The sequence below is a fragment of the Manis pentadactyla genome, chromosome 7 (assembly GCF_030020395.1).
Source record: "Manis pentadactyla isolate mManPen7 chromosome 7, mManPen7.hap1, whole genome shotgun sequence".
NCBI classification, from domain to species: Eukaryota; Metazoa; Chordata; class Mammalia; order Pholidota; family Manidae; genus Manis; species Manis pentadactyla.
The window spans coordinates 1,385,519-1,403,070 of record NC_080025.1 but is presented as its reverse complement, the minus strand read 5'-3'; the positions used below and the strand labels follow the sequence as shown (position 1 = coordinate 1,403,070).

At 47.4% G+C, this 17,552-nt stretch overlaps 1 protein-coding gene across 1 annotated transcript in view; it reads left to right on the top strand.

Moving 5' to 3' along the window:
• The window catches only part of CSMD1 (CUB and Sushi multiple domains 1), a 1,485,257-nt gene that overhangs the window by 1,419,538 nt on the left and 48,167 nt on the right, over positions 1–17,552 (top strand). The window contains exons 51-52 of the mRNA XM_036898253.2: positions 2,308–2,502; positions 9,675–9,848. Coding sequence (XP_036754148.2) covers positions 2,308–2,502; positions 9,675–9,848 — 369 coding nt within the window. The remainder of the gene's footprint in view (positions 1–2,307; positions 2,503–9,674; positions 9,849–17,552) is intronic.

Here is a 17,552-nt window from a genome sequence, read left to right as displayed (position 1 = left end):
AAAAATGTTCTCCAACTTTCACTTATTTCCAGCATTTTTTATTAATAAAAAGGTGTTTTGTGGTTATCAGCCCAATGCCCTTAAATCCTTTGGTCACTTGATGGGCTTCACTGACCATCACTGACTTGTAGGAAGCCTGGAAACTACAGAAAAGAGTGGCAAAGAGGAACGTCATCCAGAGACCACCCACAGAGGGCCGTTCCCCCCGAGGGGCTTTCAGGGAGAGCACGTCACCGTGCAGGCTGTGAGGTCCTCGCTAACCCAGCCGGGAAGGTTTGGTAAAACGTGTGCCTTCCCTGGGGGAAGGAGTGGTATTTCCGCCCCCAGGACCGGCAGGTGCACAGTGCAGGCCACAGCCGTGGCCCTGGTGGAGTGGCTGCCAGGGCACAATCAGTAGGTCTGTGCTGGGCCGGCGGGAGGGGCTGGATCCTAGAAACCAAGCAGGGCGGCTGTAGGTGTGTGTGCGCGCACACACACACACACACACACACACATTTATAAGCAGATGTCATCAGCTTTGTCAGAAACATGCAAGAAAACACATGGAGACCTAGTGTTTACAAGGACAGAGCCTAGAGCCTGATGAGGGGAAAGAGGTGCAAACAAGCAATTAAACCAGAATCCGGTGGCCACACAACAAACCAAGCACCATCATCACGAAGAAGGAGGCAGCCGCACAGAATCCGGCCGTCCTGCTGCTGAAGACAGCAGCTCAGAGTCGGCTTCTCTGTCCCTGAGGAGCCGGCGCCGAGGCCTTCCAGGCAGAAGCAGAGTTTATAAAATAGTTCCGGTAATTAAAACCCATCAAGTTAATTCTAGAAGCATACTTTTTGGTGAAATTAAATGACTCTTCTGTGAAACACGCTGTGGGATTGAAATTGAGCTATGGATTTATAAAGCTAAAGTCTTTAAAGACTTCAGAAATGACAGGCATGCTTGGAGCCCTAAAGATATTCGGGCTAGAGGAAAATTTTATTTAAGTCATTAGATAGAACACTGGAATATCTGTATAAATTTTAGATAATTGTTTTATCTTAAAAAGTCCCTAATAGAACTAGATCTAAGGATTACTTTTAAATTAGCAAATCCTTTTCACATTTTAAACCTCAGTGATACTAGCATATGGTACTGGCAAAAACTGAGAGAAGATTAAATGAGATTTTGTGAAATTTTGGATATGTCTGATTCAATTAAAATGAGCTTGTGTAGAGTTTACTTTTCAATTTATTTGTAAATAAGTGAAATGTATTTTTTAATGTCATTTTAAAGAGAAATCTATGTTTTCTCTAGCTAATTCTTCCAGGCTCAGTAAATCAATCAACAATGTCAGTTTAGTGAGTAGCTGACCTTCAGGGATGTTGACTCAATGTAGCTGCACATTTAGAGAAGTACAGTCCTAGGTCCTGACTTTTTAAGGTTCATTGTAAACATTACTGTTCAAATATTTAATATGAAATAATTTTTTATTGCTGTATGATACGTATTTACATACTATACATATAATATACATGGTTAATTAAATATTAAATGATTCGTATTTATTATTTTCAGGAAATATACATACTCACAGACACCGCATGTCGCATGTGTTTTCAGCTTACTTGTACGTCCCTCGCAGTCCGTTCCAGGAGCATTGAGCACTCAGTGAACCAGCGCTGCTGCTGTTCCCGTCGCCACTGTTCCTACAGCCGTTGGTTCTGCTCTTTATTACATGGCCACTGTCGCTCTAGGCCTTGCTAAGAGCACGAAGAGACCATCTCCTCTAAAACATGTTGACCATTTCCCTGCGCACAATTAATGGCAGCGTGCTGTGAGCGTGGCATGTGTAGAACTCCCGTGTTACACAGAGAGTACGATGTAGGTGTGTCTCTCAGGGAGGAATGGAATGAGGGCTTCTGGTTTTCTGATACTTTGTGTCCAAGATGGCTTTCAGTTACTCAGTCCCATTCCAAGTTTCTCAGAAGATATTGAGACAAATTATACATAAGGTTTTTTTATGCACATGTTCATTTACCTGCTGAAGACTTTCAACTCCAAACAGAGCATGCAACGTTGGGTAAGCAGTTCTGCCTCTGCTGCACAATCTCCCTGCAGGATTCCCCTGCACCTGCAGCGAGGCTCCTGTGTGCATCTCCGTGTGTGATGGCGCATGTGCCCGTGTGGGTGGCAGAGAAAGCCTGAAATAGGCAGAGGCATCCATTTTGTACAGCAGGAGCAGTTTCATGCAGAACGCTCTTAACATTACGACCAAGCAGAGCCCGGTGCCTCACAGAAAAACTGATGACGCCAATTGTGTTTCTTTTCCAGCGGTAATTTGCACAGGCATTGAAGCTCAGCTCTCAGAACACATCACCTGGAGGCTGGTCTCAGGATCCCTAAACGAGTTCGGGGCTCAGGTCCTGCTGAGCTGCAGCCCCGGGTATTACCTGGAGGGCCACAGGCTCATGCAGTGCCAGGCTGACGGGACCTGGAGCACAGGCGCTGAGAGGCCGCGGTGTAGAGGTGAGTGGCCTGCACCCGCCCCTGGGCGCGGCCTTTCTAAATACATCGGTCCGTCTGCCCGTGAGGCACTATAATCTGTCAGCCCTAGAGATTAACAATACAAACCAATGGCATATATTTTCATTCTAGAGGTGAATATGTATTTTTATGTGACATACTGCTGGAATAAATGCTAAATGTTGTTTTCCTTATTAATGATTGCATTTTATGAACTTTAAAAGAGGGGAATGCTCAAATACTTCAAATCTGCTCGAAAACAAATCCAGGCCTATGTTTACAAAGATAACTCTTATCCCATGTACTGACTATTCATACTGCTCTAATTAGGATCTGGGAAAATAGTATTTATGCTGAAGATACTGTGTTTGCACATAATGACTGTCTTGAAAAGGAAGATGATTTTTCTCGTAGGTACAAGATAAGCAGTTAAGCCCTTGAGTGGGTTTCATAATAAATATGAATAAGAAAAATAGAACAATGTTAGTATTGCTCAGAGCACTACCTGATTCAGACATATTTAGTAGACAGTCCTTATTCACAGGAAATTATCATGCATAGAAGTAGCCAGTGTCAAATTTATACAGGACACAGCTTAGAATAAACCAAACAGAAAATGGGAAAAGGACAACAGAGTTAATGCCTCACTGTCTTCCTTGATCTCGAGTCCAGCTCTTAGTAGGACAGCCGGTATTTAAATGCATACAAAGGTCTTTACCAGGAATACGGGTTAATGTGGGGGTGACCTCCAGGAGCTCACAGTCTCCATGGCCACAGGGGACAGCCCCCCGCAGCCCCGACAGCCCTGCCTGAGGCCTGTTTTCCGGTTGTGCTCACGGTTCCCTCGTCCTTCTCTGCCGTCCGTGGTTGACTAATTATATGGTCACCGAATCCGTACCACATATCCTCTCCATGAAACTGCTGATGCAGAGACTCAGCCACTCAGGTCAGCAGGGAAAGCGGAGGAGAAGGAGTTAGGAGCCCTCACCTTCTGCCTAATGTGGACTTGTCCGAAGTGGAGTCAGCATCTTAGGCACCGGCACACGGTGACTTCTCGGCGACAGGGTCCACACAGGGCTCCTGCAGGATCACTTGCCTGGGTCAGGGCGCCGTGGGCAGGTCTGCGACAGGGCATCTGCCGTACGCTACCTTTTACACAAACGGCTCAGGTCTTCATTCCAGAAAGGACAAAGCTTGCAAGGAGAGGCTTCCATTTGCAAGAGCATTTGCAAAAGCCGGGCTTTCCTGACTCTTGACCACACTTACCTAGCAGCAAGGTCCCGCCCTCATTTGGGGGAGGAAAGCCGGTCAGGGTCTGCAGCGCAGGAGTTGCGTGTCTGCTTCACCCTTCTGAGGTGCCAGCTGACTCTGATTCAATAGGCCCTAACCTGGCGGCTCCCGTGCTGAGCTTGGTCTGGGACCACCGCCGCCAACCCACGTGTCTGGACTTACCTCCAGCCGTCTCAGGACACTGATGGGTTTCGTAAATTGTCAGCTGTTTCTGACTCACATCACAGCGTGAGGTGTGAGGTGTATCACACTGTATTATTTGTCCCTTTCAAATGTCATTGTGGACAAGTGGCTTTTCCAGAATCAGTGGGTTCCACTGAAATCAGTATTTGCTTTCTTGGTTTGGGGTTATTATCAGTGTTTGTAGTTCAGATGGTCACATTTTAGGCAGGGAAAGTCCCTTTTACCTGGCTTCTTCATCCTGTCCTTCCTACATCTTTGAAATTGTCCTTGTTTATTCATAAGGACAGGATGCTTTATGCTCATTCTGAGTTTTCCTTACCAAAACATGGAATCAGCTCTTTTTCAAGGAGCCTGCTGAAGCTTTGGTGGAGAACAGTAATAGAGACCAAAATCTGTGCCTGTGGGTGTGCTTGTTGGTTGTATAATCAATGGGGTAGGGAAATTGAGTCTATTATTACTTTTGTGACTTAAGAGAAAAGTTTCTGTTTGTTATCCCCACCACCACCAAAGACTTGATGTTCATATTTTCAATTAATTTCTATCTTTCTAATGATTTTCTTTTTCAATTTTGCACTAACAAGAAAGCTTACCAAAGATGTTTCACTCTTTTTAGAAACACTGATGTGTCGCACTAGATGCTGCAGGGCCTAGCGTTGTGTTCGTGCTGTGGCACTGTCTGACATCCGAGGGGACATTGTCTCCCCCTCCCTGGATTCTCTCTCTGGCTTAAGTGTCCTGCAAACTAGTCTTTAAACTCCTACACCAGTGTTACTCTGTGAACCCTGTGGAGTATGTCCCAGCCTCTTTGACAGGAAGGTTTTCCATCTCGGGAAACTTATAGCTTTGAAATTGTTGAGGACTGTATCAGTTTGTTATTGCTACATAATTAACACAAACTTGGTTTCCTAAGATAACACAGATTTGTTACCTCACAGTTTCTGGAGGCATATGTTTGGCTCAGGTTAGTCTGGGGTCCTCTGCTCAGGGTCTCATAAGGTGGAAGTCAGGGTGTGGGCTGGGCTGCATCCTCACCAGGAGGCCCTGCCTTCACACTGTTAATGGTTGTGGATGGAGAGTGTCTCGGCTCCTGGGGACCATGCTTAGCTCTTCACCATGCACTGCCCACCCCCAGGCCCTCTGCTGAATCAAAGGGAGGACTCGGTCCCTTTAAGGGCTTACTTCATGAGGTCAGTCCCACCCAAATAGTCCAATTTTTTATTAACTCAAAGTTAAATTTTTTGTGACCTAATCACAGTTCTGCCTGCACCACAGGGAGACAATTTTATACCAGCAACGGGAATCATGAGGGGCCGTCTCAAACTTTGCCTCCCATTAGACCTTTTCAAAATTGGTATCTTACTGTTCATTAAAACCCAGAGTTGGTTTAATGTATTTATAGAAATTCATTTAAATTAAAACTGAGAAGAAATTTGAATATTCATTCACATATTAAAAATAGTAAGTTAATTACATCTTACCATTAATAACGTTTTTATGAACAGTACCGACTCTTTTCCAAAACAAACTGAAATTAGTAAGAATAGTGTCATTGTTTCAAAATATTGTAAATACCTTTCATGTCTCATTCAGTAGAGGACAGCTGAGTCTCATATAAGCTTTGCACTAACTTTGTTACAATGTGTTTGGTTGAAAGAAAATTAGGCTGTGATGTAGAAGGAAAAGAAGTATTTCAGAAAAATACTACAGAGTACAAAGCTTAGGGTTTCTAAGATACACTTTCAGACAGTGACAGACAAAGCCCTGGAAGGGACAACACAGACACAGACGTTGACCTGTGGTCCGAAATTTCCCTTTAACCTTTATCCTAATGGGAGCTCAGGTCATTATTCATGTATTTTTCACAATCAGCTTTAGTTCAGTGTTCAATATTATTACTTCTATTTATTGAGGATGAATAATTACTACCTTATTATAATAACCCTCTACTTTCTCAAAAGTCAGTTAATAATATCTGAAAAAACTGAGCCAATTTAAATGTTGAAAATTGCTAAAGACCTTTCAAACTTTACCCCCAAAAAATAAAGTGAAAAAAATTTAGATCTTTAAGAAGTATATGCAGTATTTTCTGGGTTCTACCAAAAATAAAAGTAAAACTGTGTATTAGTTCATTTGTGTTGTAATACATTTTCATTTAATTTTATATTTAAATACATTTCAATTACATGTATTTCCCATGTCCCTAGCTTGCCAGCACCCACACAGGCAAATGCAATATAACTCCTGGTTATAGGGTGTTTTGCAATTAAATAAGTACATGATAACCCCCAGGAAGTTGAAATGCTACTTAATGTCTTAATTAAAATTAGTTAAAAGGACACATTTTGTGAGCCCAGCTCGCCCTCTGTGGGAGCTCTTCCCCAGGAGAAATACCAGGTCCCTTTCTGTGTTTTACTGGACCAGTAGAATCTTCAAGTGTTCATCATCCAGATCATTAGGATAGCTGAGGACTGCCATTTATCTTGGTGTCCTCTGCCTATGGCTCCTCTTAAAACAGCCTGTCCACAGGGCCACCTGGGCCATGACTGTTGTGTCTGTCTGCCTGCCAAGGGGCTGGCAGTGTGAGGATCCCCCATTCTCTTGCCACTTAGCTGCACAGGAAGAGAGAGCTGCCTGCTGAGCATATCCCTGCCAGCCGTGAAGCCCGCCGGGGTCGTCCGCTTTTTGAGGAGCTGTGTTCCTGTAAGTCCAGGCTATGTGAACAGGTCCTTGGGCAGAGCCCGGGGGTCCAGGGGTGAAGAACAGGAGAACTTAGCTTCACCTCGAAGCTGCCAATGTGGCAGTCGCCCTCGAGGAGAGCTGATTGCCAGGGGCGAGTGCCACAGCGACAGGGATGCAGGGGGGAGATGGCACACCTGGGCAGCCCGCACACCTCCCTGGCACAGGACCCCAGTAAAGTGGGAGGCTACTGCTTTTTCCTTGGTACATGTCTTTATTGTTTGATCTGCTTTAAAAAGTAAGAAAAATGTTTATCACAGAAATCCACTAATCAAAAAGAAATCATCTTGGTATTTTAAACTTCATACACAGACTCAGGGAGCTACACTGGAATTTGGTTATATTGTGGACATGCAAAGACTGGTGCCTCCATTCTATAAGATTCCTCTTTCCTAAGTGCTGATTTAAGAGTTAGAGTGGGTCAAACTGTTGGTCATAGATGACCTTCTGTTTGTAACTGGAGGTGAGCTGGGTTGATCATTGATGGTCCTGATCCGTCAGCCAGGCTCATTGACTGTCCTGATCCGTCAGCCAGGCGTTTCCTCTTCATCCCGGGAGGCCATTCTTACCCCCCTGCTTGTGGGGTGGACGTTGGTCATCACTCAGAATGACCTGAAGTCGGAAGCTCCTCCTGGTAGGTTCACAAGTAAATGCCCATCCAGCCCCAAATAGCTTCTCATCCAGGGCAGCAGGCTTCGTGTTTGACGTTTCGCTTTGACCAAGGCCTTACTGGCTTACATCCAGGCATCACAGCCCAGCCTCCAGGCCTGATAAAGCAGTTCCAGACTCCAGTCTACACGGCGTGCCTGCACATACTTCACAGCAACTACCATGTGTCCTTTAACCCTTTCTTCACAACAGGCCTGCCCTCCCCTCGCGTGTGTGCCACGTCACACGCTCCCTGCTCACAGGCATCTGTGGGTTCGCAGGTGCTCCAGCTGGGACATAATTTCAAAGAACCTGCTCTTGACTTTCGACAGATTAGTCACAGTCACAAATAATGCCATACTCCTGACAAGAATGCTGGCCTTACACGTATGACAAATGACACGTCACACTATACTGTGTTTATTTTTTTTTCAAAGTACAGGATTTCAATACGAACACGACTAAAATTGAGGGAAAGAGGAATGAGGCTTCTAGGGGAGAGGGGAAAATGGCTTGCCATCCACAGTAACAGTGAGAAAATATGGAATCAGCTGAAAATTGGGGCAGAGTTGGGCATCCTCTGTGTGCGAGGCATACCCCAAGAATTTGGGGGCCACTTTAGACTGAACATGAGTACATTTTTAATGGAGTGAAAATAGCAAACAGTGAATTAGTTATGTGAACTGGAGTGGGTACCATGGAAATAGGCTTTTCCTCAGATGGTGACAAAGGGGTTTCTGTTTTTACTTTTTAGCGGTGGGAGTCCTGCCTTCCAGTGAGGGTAACCTTCCCAGATTAGCGCTGCGCTCCTCAGCAACGATTCGGGTTTGCTGCCAATCAGCACTGCGTGTGACACCCCATTATCCAGCTGCTGAGAGGCTAAACTTTGCTCCATTAGGTCTTTACAGTCTAGTGATCCTTAGTGGAAGACAAACCAAAAAAGAGTTTTGCCAGATATTTTTAACAGAGGCTGAAGGAACAGCAGAGGCAGAAGCCGGGCGAGCCTGTCTGCCTCTGCGCCAAGGTGCCTGAAGGCCCTGAGAGCAGGTGTACAGACCTCGTTGCCGTTTGACTCAGTTCTGATGATGCTGAAGTTTCAACACCCCAAGTATCCTAAATGGTTGCAAATGGATCTTTAAATATGGTAGCTCAAGGTAAAGTTCATACTATGTTTGGGAAAAGTCTTAACGAAAAGTTGACAACAAACTGTAAAATACTTAAATCCTACTGGAATTACTGACATGTTAGCAACATTGCTAAAGGCATAAGATACAACCCTAGGAGCTCAGCGATCCCAGACACTGGTAGGTCATGGGGTCTCTCTCCACAACAAATGTTGTGATCATGACACTTTGGGGTTGATCTTTCCAAATTTCTGGGGGCGGGGGGTGCTGTCCCCCCAGAACACACATCACACAGCAGCACCTGTTCATTTGAAATGCAAAGAGGGTTATCACATCCTGGGGTAAAATCAGCCCATTTCAGAAGACTGGTCTAAATGGTTCTTGCTTCATATCTTCCTTCACTTGAGTTATTGGAAAGGTCCTCACTGAGTCACCTGTGATTCAGCTCCTGACGTGGGTCCTGAGACGGCCCTCCCTTTAGCCAGCACTGAGCCCCGACCATGGGCGACGCACGGCTCTGGGCACTTAAACGGGTTCCCCTTGGAGTGCAGTGCTCACCTCTACGTGGCAGGCGCTGGCACCCCTTGAGAGGCGACGGGCGAACCGCCCAGCAGTGTGGCTGGTACCCCACAGCCCTGGGGGTGGGCCTGGGAGCTGCATGGAGTCCAGGCTCCTGATCCCTGTGTCACCGCCTCTTACCGGCTCACTGTTCGTAAGGACTCAGTGATTCTCAGCTACTTGCGGGCTGTGCCCAGAGCCCTCGCACCTCAGGACGCACCTTGACCAGCTCCCTTCAGTGCTGCTCCTGGATTGCGCGTCAAGCACTTGAACCCTTGCCTGTCTAAAAGACATGCGAGCCCCTGATGAGGGACTGGCCTCGATGGCTTTCTGGTTTCTTCCTCCCCTGTCCTGATGTTGGGGCCAGACATTTCGCATGAGGAGGGCACGGCACAGGCAGAGAGGCAGACCGATAGCCAGCTTCTGGGTCGGTTTGCTCGCGTGTGAGCACGTCCGTAGGCTCTGCTTTCTGGGGCCTGCTCTAAGCCTTCCGGTCTTCATTTCAAAGCTGTGAGAGAAGGGAAAGGCTTGGGCCCCCACATTCTTGGTGGGAAATAGAGTTGAAGACCTTATCATTTTCTATCAAAGGAGTGGTTTCTGCAGGCTTGAAATGATCCTCACTTTTTTTCCGTCTAGTTATCTCATGTGGAAGCTTGTCCTTTCCGCCAAATGGCAACAAGATCGGCACGCTGACAGTCTACGGAGCCACAGCCATATTCACGTGTAACACGGGCTACACGCTTGTGGGCTCTCAGGTCAGAGAGTGCCTGGCCAGCGGGCTCTGGAGCGGTGCCGAGACGCGGTGTCTGGGTAAGTCGGCCTGTCGGGCGGCCCGTACTGGACAGGCAGACCTCACGGGGGGAGCTGGCTGGGCAAGCCTGGGGCCCCTTGGCCTGAGCACTCGGCATATTACTGGCCCTGTCTGGCTTTCCACGCTGCTCTTCGCAGTATGCCTTCTTCTTTAAGGCTCTAAGGGGGTTCTGTTTTATCTGAGTGATAAATGAAGGTCACATATTGCCTTTACTGATATAAGACTATTTGTAGAATGGTGAAGATATTGCTCACTTAAATGACATCATGATTTTAGGACACACAAAAATGAAATTTTAAAATATTATACATTTTATTATTTTTTTATTTAAAACTGTATCATGATAAAATGACATTGGTGTCAGTCAACATAAGCACAATGAGTTACTTAAAATGGAATGTGTGCACGGTGACTTGTTCTTCTTCCCAAAGACTAAAATTCTGCATGATGATTTTTGAAAGATGAGTTGAAGACATTTCCAGTGAAAAATCTTCTCAATAAGTGTATGGAGATTGTTGAATAAGCCACTTAAACTACAGTGATTGCTGATGCCCCTGTAAGCCTCCAGGTCATCTGTGAAATACACTGACTGCCTTTCGTCCTCTTGAACTCTTTCTGTGATCTCAATAATTTTGTAATCTTTTAAAAGCCACAGCAGCTGTGATGTTCAAGCCACCTCTGACCCTCTGTGGGCTAGCATCACTGCAAGAACTAAGCCAGGACCAGGACATTTTGAGTAGTAACGACCTGTTCTTTTCCGCTTGAGAGAGTTTGAAAAACACTCAGGAGAATGTGAAGAAAGAGTATGAAAGGCAGGTAGTCATTCCTGAGAAAACCAGCCAGAGAAGGGGTTCCTGCTCAGACCCATGAAGCGGCCCCTGCTGCCTTTAAGTCACTGTGGCACCTGCACGGATCCGGGCATGCGGTCTCCACGGACTGCGGTACCTGTGTGTTCAGAGCAGGCATACAGTCCTCAGTAGACCAGGAGATTCCCTGGAGTGTGTGAGTCACGTCACGTCGAGAATCTGGTGCTTCTGAGCCTTGCTCTGCATTCCTCATGTACTTAGACCATTGTCTGGCCAGCTGTGCTTTGGGGTACGTATCCCCTGTCAACACCGGTGACCTTGGCACATGCAGAAGGGAGCCAGGTGACACTGGGATCCTCCATCTCTGCTGTTTATTTTAAGGACGGAAAGTATACAGTATTCACTTGGTCAGTGCCTTGTTGCTGCGGGCCCTTACCATCCGGTCCTCACTCTGACCGTGGGGCGTGGGTAAGGCAGTGAGCGTGGCTCTGGGGCGTTGGGGTAGCATGTTCCGTCTGTGTAACTGTTCAGCCATGGTCTTGAGTCCCCTTGATCCCAAATAAGCCTTCTGCTAACTTGCAGCCTCCTTCCGAGTGGAGCTTCCACCTGGAAGGGGAAGGGATGGGAAGCATATTGGATAGCTGGCTGGGTGAGGGGCCCAGAGGTGTGGCCTCGGTGGGACGCCATACATCTCAGAAGTCTTTGGAAAAGGGTGTGCTCAGAAGGAATTTAAACTGAAAATAAAAAGGAAGAAAATGTCCAGATTATAATATATAAAAGGTTAGTGTTGTAGAGCTTGGATACAGCATGTAAGGAATAATAAAACCAGGGAGACACAGAGTATTAAAACAAAATTAGAAAAGGATTAGAAATGACACAGCCACATGTGTTTATAAACCAGTGAGTAGAAAATGGGTAATACATTTAGTGTAAGGCTTCTAAAAGTTAGGAAATAGTGTTTCACAGGTACCACTGGTACTCAAAGGTTTACAATTCATGATACACAGAGTATGACAGTGAAGGGGATGTCTTTTCCTGAGGAACAGGTTGCTGAGGGGCAGAGAGCATCATAAGAACATGTACCCGTGGGCCCCATAAGGTTGAATGGGGGTGCAGCTCTGCAGTTTTCTGTGAATTTCCAGTGAGACTGAAGAAGGACAAGGGCAACAAGCGGGGAAGGAAAGGGTTTCTTCTCATGGCTCAGCCCCTCCCTGGGCACTGGGCACCCCCTCGGGACCCTCGTGCGTGGCTTCCAAGCCCCGGCCGCTCTACTCCCTCTGCCCGCTTGCACTCGGCCGCGCGCGCCGCTGTGCCAGGCGGACACCCGCGGGCATGTCACCGGCGACTGGCGGGCGCCTGACCGATGATGTACCAGGACTGGAGGGAGGAGAGAGTGGATGGTTCCTCTCCACCCCCACCCTGGACCAGCAAACCCGTGAGTGGCCAGCAGCTCTGCTGCCAGTGAACATCCCATAAATGTGCAGAGAGGCCCTATGAAGGCCAGGCAGGAATCCTGGTCAGAAAGTTCCGTTTTCCCCTCGGGGAGATGGGCGGGGGCAGTAATCGCATGGAGAAGCAGGAGCAGTGTGGAGAGTGGAGAGGGGCCCAAACACCCAGATGCGGGGGGAGAGGCCCAATCCCAAGCCTGCCACAGGTCCTCGAGAGCATAGATATGCATACCTTCCTGATCCAGCAATTAACTGGATGCCTTATTTGGATGCAGTAATTTGAATGATGTCACTAATGACTCAAAGTGTACAAGGCATTTTCAAAGTTTGCTTTGTGAATCCTCATTAGAACATACGAGAATTGCTTATCACTCCTATTTACAGAGAAGAAAAAGTAAGAGCAATGAGTAATTTGCTCAACATGGTGAAGCCAGTAACTGTCAGAAACAGCACTTAAGCCTAGGCAGTCGGGCCTCAGAGCAGACTTCTCGGCACTCAGGTGGACCCCTGGGTGTGGAGCAGCGTGGAGCCCTGGCACTGGTACCTCTCCTCTCAGAAGGGGGCAGCACCCGGGGCTGGGTCCTGAGCCGGCCTCGGTGAGGTGAGCCCAGGTACCAGGGGCTGGATCTCGACCGGCCCCCGGCGTGTGCAGGGGTGGGGTTCTGTGCCCAGGGGGCCAACATGGCTGATTCATCCTGTGCGGCTCCCGGGCCTCTTACTGACCAGTCTTCCATTTCTTCCCGCTGGGATTATTACTTTGTCTATTTCCATGGTTATGAATCTCTTGAAAATCTGGGTTTCTGCCCAGATAGATGACCTTGGGTGACCTTCAGGCTCCTGGGACCCTGTGAGAGTGACGTGGATATTCATGCAGGGAATGACTGATGATGGAGGTGGTCAGTGGGGACATTTTAATTCAGAAAGCTTCAGTATAATCCCATGGCTTCTGGGCTAAAAGAGAGACCCTTCCATAAAACGAAACAACCCAAAAACTTTGACTGTGAGAAACAGTTTGCCTCCAGGAGGAGGAAATGGGAAATTACCCAGAGAAACAGACAGTTACCCCAGATATTCTTCAATAAAGCCAGTTTGTAAGCAAAGCAACTTCCCTAGGACATATTTAAGGAAACAGTACAGCAAAAAGAGTCGTAAAGGATAGACCCTCAGAGAGCTTGGACCAGGAAGAAGGAAGGGCCGCGGAAGGTCTGTCTGAGAGAAGTAAGTGCACTCACTGAGGCCGGTGTTAAAATACAAGTCAGCTTCCTTTTTAGTTTGTCTCTTCTGTCAGAAGAACTATTATGGCAATACAAAGGTTAGAGCACACCTTCATTTCAGAAACTGGAACCCCAGGGAAGAGGAGTCTGTCAAACAGAACTTGAGAGATTCAAAAGGAGGCACATCCTCAGCCTGGAGAATTCGGCCTGAGCCAGCCGCAGGCCCCGGGAAGGACAAGGGCTGCCGGCAGGGCCCCGGGACGCGGCTGAGAGGAAGGGCTCTGCAGTTAGACTAACACTGGTGTGATTTTTCACACAAAAAGGAAAGGAGTGAGAAACAGAGCTGTGGATTTGATAATTGGGTGATTCGCCAGAGAGGACAATCAAGCTTATCATTTGTAAGATGTTTGCTGATAACACATTTATGAAGAGCTCACATAGTGTCACAAAATAACATGCAAATCTGGACCCATCTTAGACATTATTCCTGGATGGGCATTTAGAAATGCTCTTGAGAAATGGTGTTTCTGAATTTTCAGCAAGATGTATGTCAAGATTTTTCACAATAACTCTTATAGTCAGGAAAGTAGAGTGTGAGCTTGTGTAAGTCTTATAAAGACTGTACACAAGTGGCGTTGAGAATTGGGTGGTGTGATCTGGGAAGGCAGCTTCTGTCCCTCACGCTAGTCTTTTTGGAACCCTTCCTTCATACTTACGACAGGGGCATAATCACACCAGCTGAAAGAGCAAAAATCAACATTAATGACAGATTTGGGGACTCTTCCATTTGAAGTAAAGACCAAATATATAAGGAAAAAACAAAAATAATGTAAAATTTCACTCTAAGTGGAAGTTAAAATACAATAACTTCAAATGTACATGTGAGAAGATCACACAATCATAGCAGACACAGGGGGCCTTGGTGTGTGCTGGCGGATGGCTCACACGCAGAGGGGCTCTGACACCGACGCTGACACTGGCCTGGCTGCAGGAAGTGTGTCCTCGCGGCCTCTGTGCTGGGTCGTGCCTACCCAGGATGATGGCTTTGGTTCAGTTCTGTTACATGGGCTATCGAAGGATCGGTGTGTACCTGTGGTGATGGATCTGGTCACCATAAGAGTCGAGGAATGTTTGGAAATTTGTGATCAGCTTGGCTGGAAGAGAAACTAGGAAGTAATTAATAGCTGTTTTCAAATATTTAAAATGCTATTAGGTGAAAGATGGACTAAACCAGATGTTTGATTGCGTCACATGTAAGCACCAGCCCTGACTGATGGCCAGCACCAGACGTGAAGACCTGTGCCGAGATCCCTGAGTCTTAAAATCAGCACCTAGTTGGCGGAAAAAGAAAGGGAGGAAAACAAAAATAAAATTAATTACATACAACTGCCAAGGCGAGGACCATGGTAACTAGCGACATGGGGGACGCCCACTTCCATCCACCGGCTCGTGCTAGCCGACGCCAAGTGCAGAGGAAGCTTTCAGACTCCGTGTAAGCAGTGTCCCCCCTCATTCATTTTTAGCATGTAGATCTGTCCAAAAACACAATGACAAGTTCATGCCCAAGGAGGTTTGCCTATAGGGTTCCACTGGACTTTGAGCTTTGTTGGGCCTTGTGTCTACCATGCTTTCCATCACAATGCAAAATACTTGGACTAAAGCATTTTTCAAGTGTGGGTGAGCTGTCTGGTTCATTTTCAGGGTTACCGGACAAAGTACTTTTGCCTGAGACATGGCTTCTGTTGCGTGTGGAGCATGGGTCACGTTTCTAGTTGTGGTGCTGTTTGCGGTGACGGCACCTCCAGCAGGGAGGGACACGCCACCCCTGGATGACCCTCGCAGCAGACATGTCTAAGCGCATGAGTGAGTGAGCTTTCCCAGTGTGAGTCTTGTGATCATTAAGTGCAGGAGAGCGGTGTTGAAGGAGATGAAGGGTGATTCCAGAGCTGACTCTGTGCTGAGTCGGACGTCCTAGTGTGAATTCTATGCAGGAACCTTTGAGAGAGGACGGAGCAGGGAAAGCTGGACACCCCTGTGCACAGACAGCATCAGAGCTAACCTTCAGGCTGAGGAAGGCATCCGTGCATCAGAGCACATGTTCATAAAGTTTAGCCCACACATCATCAAAGCTGTCAATCCTGCATTACGACTGTGATGTCCCCAGGGTTCTGGGAATTACCAGGGACCTGTCCTAATTTAGCACCTGTGCTGAGCCGTGCTGCCCCTCCCCTGGGCTGGAGACTCGGGCACTGAGAACGCTGCCCCGTACCTGCTCGTGAGGTACCTTACAGTCCATCAGGGAAATGTTGTGAGCACGGTGCTTCCTAATTAGTTTCTTGCATTTATCTTCCTTGTGGTTACTTGCATTGAACCCAGCAGAGAGCGTGCAGACCAGTTGGGGTGGTCTGTGTGTAATCCTGGTCTCCTGTTGTAGGTTAATCTTTGGATGATATCATTGATGTAATTTATATTTTTTCAACACAGAATAGCACAGTATCTCTCCCACTCTGCTACCTCTTTAATGTGTAGTGTTCAAGATGTCGGTGATAGAGTGAGGCTTTTCCCACATAAAGAACACAATCTTTTTTTATGAGGTTGTTTTAGTGCTACTTGAAATCAGTTGGCATTTGGTGACCTACGAGTAGATGAATTCTTTTGTAAATATAAGAGCATGGTGACACTCATATGGCTGAAATTACTAGATGGCATGATTCAAAATAATACTGTGAGATCCTATTTTTTCATAGGTCTTAGAGATTAAAATTGTCAAGTATGCTTCAAATGCCTTGTATTTTATGATAGAGCTAAGTAAAAATCTTAATGAAATAAATGATTATGATAATAGCTGAACTACAGCAAAAAGATGGCATTAGAGCAGGAAGGCAGACAGCGCCCCCTGTGATCTTTGCTGTCCAGGCCTCAGGGTCACACTGAGGCTGTGGGATGGTCAGGCAGGGTTCACTGTTTGGAAGCAGTGGTACCCGTCTTGGTGTTTCAAAGACACAGCGTGAAGGAGGGGCTGGCAGATAAATGCCACAGCGCTCTCCCCAGCCACGAGCACATCTGTCTACATCTCCAAATATTATCTGATGATATGCATTTAATTCCTCCAGAAATAGGGCATAGGATGTAAAGGTTAATAGGATGCAGTTCTTTTTTTTAAGGAACTTATAATCTAAGGAATAAATAAGATGGATAAATACCAAGTCCCTTTAATAAAAAGTTGGGATTAATGAAGCAAAGGAAGGGGCCAGACAAGGTGCTTCAGAAGCTCAGGGCGGGAGCGAGAGGCTGGGAGGGGGCTGGCATGGAGGACGCCCGCTGCCCAGGCAGGCCGGGCACCAGCGGCAGAAGTGGGATGACGCCCTCCCAGAAATGTAAACCCACGGAGACCAGGGCAGGGACAGGTGCAGACCAGGGCAGAGGCGGGCCCTGACACCGCAGGGATGGGGTGGTCCCAGGCCACCCGCGTGTCGCAGGGTGAGGCCCACCGTAACCTGGGGCGCCATCCGGGAGGAACTCACCACCCGCATGGGCACCGCCCCTCTGCCAGGCGGATAAATGCTGTGTGCGGAGCATGACTCTGCCCTTCGGTCTCACCACCCAGCAGTGGGGATAAGTCGGTGAGAAGAGCTGGATTTCTGTCTGCTGGATTCAAGTCGGAGCGAAGCAGTGACAGCCTGGAGGCCTGGCGTGCAAGTGGACAGCACCAGGCACAGACCGCCTCGTGGCAGGAGGCCTGCGTTGGGCGTGTGTCTAGGAGGGCCAGACCCCCTTAGGGCTTGTCAAAGGCTGCACGCGGAGCGTGGATTTGGATGGAGTGCTGAGGGACACAGATGTTTTCTAGGCACACGAGATTGGGAAGGAAATTTCAGGCCAAGGGAAAAAAGTATGAAGCCTGACATATCCGTGCAACTGCATATAAATGGGCAGACGGAAGATTTCTGAAGCCCCAGAGGCTGCCCAAATCATGGTGCCTGAAGAACATCTACGCCCGGAATGTTCTTTGTATGAAATATGGCTTAAAATAATTGCCACTTTCTGAAGTGTGTCAAAAAGGGATTGATACGAACGCATCGGGTGGCAAAGGGATTCGGCGTCCTTTGATGTCACGAACGCGCGGTGCGCGATGCCTTTGGAGCAGCAGGCCTGGGAACGAGCCCCATGCCTTGATGACCCCACATTTTCCCCAGCGTCAGCAAAGAGCTCAGCACAGCCCTAGAAATCAGACGCGG